At 55.2% G+C, this 8,749-nt stretch overlaps 1 protein-coding gene and 1 long non-coding RNA gene across 2 annotated transcripts in view; both read right to left on the reverse strand.

Moving 5' to 3' along the window:
* The window catches only part of LOC102380876, a 6,591-nt gene extending 1,047 nt beyond the window's left edge, over positions 1–5,544 (reverse strand). The window contains exons 1-5 of the long non-coding RNA XR_003092431.1: positions 5,445–5,544; positions 3,575–3,607; positions 3,446–3,478; positions 1,399–1,431; positions 141–161 (exon numbers count right to left, since the gene is read on the reverse strand). This is a non-coding gene — a long non-coding RNA (uncharacterized LOC102380876). The remainder of the gene's footprint in view (positions 1–140; positions 162–1,398; positions 1,432–3,445; positions 3,479–3,574; positions 3,608–5,444) is intronic.
* LOC102381291 (butyrophilin subfamily 1 member A1-like) overlaps positions 1–8,749 on the reverse strand; it is a gene marked incomplete at its 3' end in the record, with an annotated part of 24,277 nt that overhangs the window by 8,653 nt on the left and 6,875 nt on the right. The window contains exons 4-8 of the mRNA XM_025195802.1: positions 5,445–5,552; positions 3,575–3,607; positions 3,446–3,478; positions 1,399–1,431; positions 141–161 (exon numbers count right to left, since the gene is read on the reverse strand). Coding sequence (XP_025051587.1) covers positions 141–161; positions 1,399–1,431; positions 3,446–3,478; positions 3,575–3,607; positions 5,445–5,552 — 228 coding nt within the window. The remainder of the gene's footprint in view (positions 1–140; positions 162–1,398; positions 1,432–3,445; positions 3,479–3,574; positions 3,608–5,444; positions 5,553–8,749) is intronic.

The raw sequence follows: 8,749 nt of genomic DNA on the forward strand, positions 1-8,749 counted from the left end.
TTTTGGGCAGCTCCTCAGCACACATCACACACAGCCTATGCTCCAAGGCAGAGGGAGCCCTGAAGAGCTGCTGGGACACCAGCTGCACAGCACGAGACCTCCCCCTTCCCTCCCCGGGGAAATCCATGAAGAAAAGTTACCTTTGTCTGCACGGCGCCTCTCTGAAACAAACAGCAGGAGAGACGTGTTACACAGGTGGAGACTGGACACAGTGATGAAGAGCGCCAAGCAATGCCCTTTCCACTCCTACCTATGCATGCAGGGGCTGTCCCTCACTGTCCCCTTGGCCACACCACACCTGGGTCCCCAAACCCGTTGCCCCTCCAGATGGGTGAAAGGAGCTGTCCGTAAGTTATGGGGGCAGTGCACTGCAAGGGTGGTGGAGTCAGCCCCCTCCCAGAGTTACACCCCCAGCAAAGCTGAGGGGAAACGGAAGAGAAGTGGTAGCAGGTTACAGGCTGGAAATGGAGTTAAGGCACCTAAACCCCCTTATCTCTGCCCTGCCCTTACACCCTGAGGAAGGGGGGACCTCTAAGCTATTTTTAGTAACCATGATCCCTTCACTGAAACCTGCAGACCCAATCCTGCACTGATCAGGGCTGCGGGACTAGCACTGAGGTCCGGGCAGGGCAGAGTTAAGGTTGGTTGTGTGCTCCAGGGTGAAGTCCTGCCCCTCGCCCCACTGCAGGCCATGGATGGGCCAGAGCCCAGGGGATCCCGTACGAGGATGGATCCTGCTACGTGCTGGTCAGGTCTCCCTGTCTCCTGCATTGATGTGGACCAGGCAGGCGAGGGCTGCTCAGGGCTGTGGGCTCAGGGAGCCCTGGTCTAATAGCCACAGTGCTGGGAGACCCCAGTCCCTCCCCACCAGAGCTGGGGTCTGCAGTGGAAATGGAGATGGTCCTGGGCAGGGATCAAAGCCGTCTGTCACCCGCCCTGCTATAATCACGTGAATGCTCTTGGCTCTGTCCCCTGCAAGGCCATGCACAGACCTGAGCCGGCTTGACTGAGCTAATGGGACTGACGAAAGCACCTTTCTTCCGTGCCTGGACAAGAGCTCAGCACAACTTACCACGGGACTGGCAGGTGCATCCGTGTCCCTGGGGGGAGTGAGGGGCTCCCTGTGCTGTGAGAGATGTTGCATGGGATCATGGGATCCATTCAGCTCAGGTCAGAGCTCTTTTCTGCTTCCACTGCAACCTATTTCCAATCATTTTTTTTTGCTATAAACCGTCACAGAATATTTTAACACATCCCACATCTACCCAGCACTCATCTTTCTTGCTCTCCAGTTCAGACCGCAGGGCCTCTGGGGACAGAAGGGGGAGAGGTGAGATTCACCCAGTTGTGTCTCTGATATCATCCTCTTGTAGCACATATAACACCTCAGACACTCACCTTTCTCACTTTCCAGCTTGGATTGCAGAGTCCCTGGGGGAGAGAAGGGGCAGAGGTGAGATTTCTCCCTGTCCAGGTGATAGTGCGGTTCCTGCCATGAGCAGGGCTGGGCTGTAATGATGCACGTAAGGAGATGGGCTGACACAGACAAGGTTTCATTAACTTCCCTGCACACCACACCCCTGCTGCCTGGCACTGACCTGCTCCAGGGCATGGTTCAAACTGCCCTGCTATTTCCTATCCCCTCTAGGACCTGCTCTAAAAGTCTCTTCCAAAGGAGCGATCTCCCTGCCTCATCCCCTGACTCCTGCCCTTGCGGCATGGGGGTCACTGAAGGTGATGATGTAGCAGAGGCAGATTGGCCCGGGGGGGCTGGTGTCCCTGCTGGCACTGAAGAAGGGAATTATTTCCCAAGTCAGGACTGTGGGGTGGTTGGTTCCACTTACTGGGGTTATCAAGCATTTTTTACCCAACAAATCCTGGCCCCGCAGGTGCCTAAAGAGTTGGGGGGGCCCTTGTCTCTCTTGCTCTGGGGCAGACAGTAGGTTTTACAGCCTGGTGGGCTATTCCCCTGGGTGATAGAATCATAGAATCATAGAAGTCGGGTGGGAAGGGACCTTGTAGATCTTCAAGTCTGACCCCCTGCCTGGGCAGGAGGAAAACTGGGCTCAAACGACCCCAGCCAGGTAGACATCGAGCCGCTTCTTAAAGACCCCCAGGGTGGGAGCCAGCACCACTTCCCTTGGAAGTCGGTTCCAGATCCTAGCCGCCCTGACTGTGAAGTAGTTCCTATGGATGTCTAATCTGAACCTACTCTCCAACAACTTGTGGCCGTTATTCCTTGTTATCCCGGGGGGCGCTGGGGGAAACAAGGTCTCCCCCAAACCCTTCTGGTCCCCCCTAGTGAGTTTATAGATGGTCACCAGGTCCCCCCTCAGCCTTCTCTTGTGAAGGCTGGACAGGTTCAGGTCCCGTAGCCTCTCGTTGTAGGGTCTGCCCTGCTGTCCCCCGATCATTCGGGTGGCCCTCCTCTGGACCCTCTCCATGTTGTCCACATCCCTCTTGAAGTGGGGCGCCCAGAACTGGACACAGTACTCCAGCTGTGGCCTGACCAGTGTCGCGTAGAGGGGAAGGATCACCTCCTTGGCCCTACTTGAGATGCACCTGTGGATGCACGATAAGGTCTGGTTAGCCCTGCCGACCGTGACCTCGCATTGTCGGCCCATGTTCATCTTGGAGTATTGAAACGCATCCTGTTTTTGTTAGCCCACCCTTGCAACCTATCCAGGTCTTTCTGCAGTCTTTCCCTCCCTACTAGCGTGCCCACCTCACCCCAAATTCTGGTATCATCAGCAAATTGGAACAGGTTGCTTTTCACCCCGTCGTCCAAATCGCTGATAAAGAGATTGAACAGTGTGGGCCCAAGGACTGAGCCCTGGGGGACTCTGCTGCCCACTTCCCCCCGGGTTGAATATGACCCATCCACCACCACCCTCTGAGTACAACCCTTCAGCCAATTAGCAATCCATCTGACAGTGTAGGCATCGATGCCACAGTCGCCTAGTTATTTAATGAGGATGGGGTGGGAGACAGTGTCAAAGGCCTTGCTGAAGTCCAGAAAGACTACATCCACGGCGACACCTGCATCCAATGCTTTTGTCACCTGATCGTAAAAGGCAATCAGGTTGGTCTGACATAACCAAGGTCAGAGGTCTTTGTGGCAGTGCAGGGGGGCAAGGACCATGGTGGATATTCTCGTGGGCCCCTTTGGCTTGACTGAGCTAATGGGACTGAAGAAAGCACCTTTCTTCCGTGCCTGGACAAGAGCTCAGCACAGCTTCCCCTGGGACTGGCGGATGCAGCCGTGTCCCTGGGCTGCGTGAGGGGCTCCCTGTGCTGTGAGGGATGTTACTTGGGGTCACGGGCTCCCTTCCGCTCAGGTCAGAGCTCTTGTCTGCTCCAGCTTTAGCCCAGTTCCAATAATTTTTTTTTTCTATAAATTGTCACAGAAACTCTTTAAGACCTCCCACGTGTCCCTGGCACTCACCTATCTCACTCTCCAGGGCAGACTTCAGGGCCGCTGGGGAGAGAAGGGCAAGAGAGGTGAGATGGCAACCTGTTGTGTCTCTGGGAATCATCCCCTTGGTAGCACATATAGCTGAGTGCAGACACTCACCTTTCTCACTCTCCAGCTTGGATTGCAGAAGTCCTGGGGGAAAGCAAGGTTAGAGATGAGATTTCACCCTGTCCAGTCTGTACTGAGGTTCCTACCATGAGCAGGATTGGGCTGTAATTGTGCATGTAAGGAGATGGGCACAGACAGGTTTTCATCAGCTTCCCTGCACACCACATCCCTGTGGCCTGGGACTGACCTGCTCCAGGGCATGGTTCAAACTGCCCCTTTTTTTCCTATCCCCTCCAAAATGTCCCTTCCAAAGGAGCCATCCCCTACTTTGGTCCCCTTCGACCTCTGCCCTTGTGGCATGGGGGTCGCTGAAGGTGATGGTGTAGCAGAGGGAGGTTGGCCCAGGGGGGCTGGTGTCCCTGCTGGCACTGAAGGAGGGAATGATCTCCCATGCCAGGATGGCCAGGACTGTGGGGTTGTCCCTTCTACTTACTGGGGTCATCAAGCCATCTTTTACCCAACAAATGAAGCCCTGTGGGTGCCCAAGGTGTTGGGGGGCCCTTGTCTCTCCTGCTCTGGGGCAGACAGTAGGTTTTACAGCCTGGTGGGATATTCCCCTGGGTCAGAGGTCTTTGTGGCAGTTATGGGGGGGCAGAGACCATGGTGGATGTTCTCGTGGGCCCCTTTGGCTAATGTCCATTGTGTGGCTGCCTGTGGTCACAAGGGACTGGCCCCAGTGGCCCTTCCTCTCCTGTGTCCCTTTCTCCCTCTCCCTTTCCTGATCCTTTCTGTGCCCATCCCCTGCCCAGACCCAGCTCCTCCTGGATCCTGGCGTGGGGCTGAGGAAAGTGAAATGGGTCAGATGAGTGAAGCATCGATTTGGGCTGGATACAGGGTGGGCTCCAACCTAGGCCAACCCCTGGCCTTGTGGGTAGTCCCTGACTCTAGGTGTGAGGATGAAGGGGAGAACCTGCCATTGGTACCGGGGAAGAGGAGACGTGTCCATGAAGGGATGGGGGAGAGGGGCCTTCTTCCAGCAGTTGTTCATGTCAGCCTGGGCTTAGTGAAGGAGGTGGGGATGGGCCTGGGGTGCTCCACTTGGAGCTGGTCCCCCTGGGGCACCTGCCCTGGGGTACATGTCTGGCAGGACACGGATGCATCGTCATGTCTGACAGTCACTGCTCGGCACAGCTGGAGCGAGAGCAGCCAGGCCCAGGCACCAGCCCTGTCTGGGAATGGCCCTGCTGGTCCTGAGTGCGATTTCTGTGTTACAACAACTGTAGACAGTTGGTCACTTCAGCCATCAGCGGCTCTAGGATCCCACCCACAGGCAGATCCCTGCCAGCCCATCGCCACCCTTGGAGACCAAGGAGCAAAGCAGCAGAGAGACCCCACAGTGCACGGGACACACCAGCACACCAACACACACTACAGCCTCTTCCTGTGGGAGGATCTCAGGATGAGCAGCCCTAGCATTGAGGAGGGAATAGCTGACTCTCCTCAGCACCACGTTGCCCATCCACAGCTCCTACCTGCCTCAGAGGACAAGATTTTGCCCTAACCATCTCCTCCCAGACCCTCTCCCTTTTGCTCTGTGTGCAGGGATCAGGACAAACACGTCCATAGCTGCCCAGCACAGAGATCCTCCCTCCTCATCCGTGTTTCCAGCTGAGGAGCACTGATCCGGCAGGACCGCTCGCTGCAGGGTTCAGTTTGGGTTCCCCACTGAGCTGCAGGGCTGGGAATCCACCTGGCCCCTTTCCTGGCTCAGATGTGGGGTCTGGCCTGCTCAGAGACTTCTCCCACAGCTTCAGTCCATCCCTGGGGCTTGGAGCTCCTCTCAGAGCAGTGGATGGAGACCCGTCCATCCTGTCCTGTCCCATCTCAGAGGAACTCTCCCCTCCCCACCTTGTCACCTTACCTTTTGCACGGCAGAAGTAGAAAATGCTCAGGACAATGACCACCAACATGATGGGTACAATCACAGCCAGAGCCACCATCCAGGGGGAGACCCGGGGGAAAAAGTGACCTGCAAGAGAAAGTGTCAATCACTTGGCAGCCCTGCGTGAGTAAATGCACAGGGCTGGGGGCAGCAGTGGCTTTCCCGGGGACCCTCCTCCTGGATTTCAGGCTGACGGGGCTCCTCCGTGCTTCATGCTTAGCGCACTGGGAGCCCAGCTCCAGCCCAGCTAATGCACCCACTGTCCTGCCCCTGCCCTGAGGCAGCAGAGTGGTCACTGCAGGAGTAAACCAGACCCAGCAGCACAACCCCTGCATGCAGAAACCTCTGCCAGCCCGAGGGAAGAGAGATAGCGACCTCCCCTTCCTCAGGGCATCATGAGACCCTCGTGGGAAGTGGCTCCTCACCCAGCACATCACCAAAGACAACCAATGTTCCTCCAGTCAGAGGCTGAAAACAGCTCTGTGTGAGCTTGTCCTGAATCTCAGTGTGACCCCTCGTGCCAGGCGGCGCAGGCCGACCCCAGGGGCGCAGTCAGGACTGAGGTGCTCGAGTGCCGTCAATGCCGCCCACAGACGCTGTCCCCTGCAGCGCTGCAGGCACCGAGCGAATGCCGGCCGGGGAGCCCGGGAGCAGGGTTGGGATGCAAGGATGCACATAAGGAGATGCGCTGACACACAGACAGGTTTGCATTAGCTTCCCTGCACACCACATCCCTGCTGCCTGGCACTGACCTGCTCCAGGGCATGGTTCAAACTGCCCCACTATTTCCTATCCCCTCCAAAATGTCTCTTCCAAAGGAGCCATCCCATGCTTTAGTCCCCTTTGACTACAGGACACAGGGAAGGGCTTCCTGGCACCAGAGGCCAACCAGGAGAGTGTGTGCAGGTACCAGGAGCAGTCTGGGGGTTAGCCAAAGCGTGGGCAGTGCAGCCAGTGCAGCCTCAAGTGCAGGGTCATGGGGACGTGTCCCAAGGAGCAGTGAGGTCTCTCAGGGGATGTGTGCATGGTGCAGCACAGCCCCGTGCTGGGATTGCTGTGCAAGCTCTGCACGTGCACCCCAGAGCCCAAAGCAGCGCGTATGGCTCCAGAGCCCCTCGCACGGTGCCATGTCTGGGGAGTCGCTGCTCTACAGTGGGGGCGAGGGGGCAAGTCTGGGAGCCCTGCCCATGTTTGAAGCTTTCACAGCACAGGCTGATGGGAAGCCCCTTGTCCTGTCTCCCTGGGAGCCTGGTCCTGCATCTGGGTTTGTGTCTCCTCTCCTCCCCTCCCAGTGCTCTGGACGTGCACAGAGTGAGTCAGGGCACTCAGAGCCCAGGGCTCTCCTCTCTGAGCCTCCAGCCCGATGCACTGGTGAGGGCCCTTCGTGCTCCCTGTGAACCGTGCGCTGATCTCAGCAGCTGCAGCAACCAGAGGCCCCGAGATGAACAGTACTGCATGGACCCCGTGTCTTTGCTATCCCCATGTCATTCTAGTTGTGACCACACAGTAAGGGCAATAATTATTATTAGGGGATTTGATAGGAAACAGAATTACATGGGCTCCTGTAATCACAAGAAGTAGGGCTGGAAGGCACCTCAGGAGGTCTCTTCTAGTCCAAGCCCCTGCTCAAGGCAGGATCATCCCTACCCCGACCATCCCACACACGCGCTTGTCTAGCCTGTTCCAAACACTGCACAAACGACCCTCTCGCACAGGTAAAAGACACACAGCCGAGGACACCAAGAACAGCCTCACCTGACATGCAAAAAGCAGGGGACAAGGACACTCTCTACATCCTGCCACTGCAAGGTTGTTAAATACACTTCAGAGACCCAAGGAAGAGAGCCATGCTGTTACCCGTCAGCTCTGTGTTCCCGAGGGAGCCCGGGCACCCAGCTTGCTGGACTTACAAAGGACTTTTTCTTTCCCCCTCCCCACACCTCACCAAACCACAACTAAGCAGAACAAAAGTGTAATAGGCATCTTGGGTTGTACATTCCCGGTCCCAGTATGGGAGGCCTTTTTAAACTTGATTGACTGGATCTCGGTTGGCGGGTTAGGGAATGCTGAGCCAAGAGACAGAGTCTGAGAGGATATGGGCAACATTTGAACAATGGTTCAGGGTTCATCGCAATGTCCAGCCTGTTGGAGCCCTGGCCACAAATGCTGTCCTATTTTTCCCAGGATGACTGGTGGAATTCCTCCCCACAACGTTTATGAGCGCTCCAAGTAATGCCCTTAAGTCTGTTAGAAGACTACGGTAAGATCTGAAAGTCATGCTAAGCAGAGGCTTATTCACAATGGGTAAAATACAAAACCCTACACTGCAAGCAGAGCTAGGCCAGTTGAGAAGAAACCATGTGGTATCCCTTCCAGTTTATCTTCTGTATTCATAATCATTTCAAGCTGGCTCCTAGGTGTCTGGTTACTCCTTAAAACCTTATATTTTTCCTGGTTGTTAATCCATTTCTTGAGATGTTCCAAACCAGATAACCCCTTGTCACTGGAAAAGGTAATTCATGTACATTGAAACTGTTCCTGTAACAGGATTTTCCCTGTCAGTTATGGCTTGGGACCCTCTTGATTTACACACCTAAAAGAGTGCCTTCAAGAGGCTGGACTAAGGGAATAAGAAAGATGTAAAGCAGCAAACAGTGTGCTTCAAGAGAGAGAAATCTCTGTGACACCGTCCACTGCTGTTCTCGGGAAGCTGGGAGAAACAGATCCTCCCTTTCCATCGCCTGTTTAACCTTCAAGGATCGTGCTGGGAATTTTGCCTGCCAACAAAGCACCCGAGTGCCTTGGGACGGGGAGATCCCAGCTCTCGTTCTCGCTCTCTCTCTCTAGGCATAGCTTTCTGAACCTGAATTGTATTAGTTAAGCGTGAGCTAGGTTTTCCCAAATACTCAATTAAACCAGGGTAATATTGTAATTGTTTCTGTTTGTTTTTCCTTGCATGGCTATTACTACTAGTAACATCATAATTTCATATATTTAGCAATAAATAGCTTTATGGTCAAACTGGTGGTAACCGGGTGTATTTTTCCTTCTCTACTTCCCCTTCCCCACTTGCTCTGCAGCAACGCTTCTTTTACCTAAGCCAAAGATCCCCGTGAAGCCCCAAAATACTGTGGGCTCCTCTCATCAAGAGGCTACCACTGCTAGGACGGTTAGGGCAAAAGACTGGGACATACTGAGTTGGAGACACAGAAGGGGATCAGCGTGTACAGGCTGATTGACCCAGTTTGGCTCAGACGTGCCCCAAGGAACTGAATGCTGGCCCA

This window comes from Alligator sinensis, unplaced genomic scaffold, assembly GCF_000455745.1.
Source record: "Alligator sinensis unplaced genomic scaffold, ASM45574v1 scaffold1986_1, whole genome shotgun sequence".
In the NCBI taxonomy this organism is placed as follows: Eukaryota; Metazoa; Chordata; order Crocodylia; family Alligatoridae; genus Alligator; species Alligator sinensis.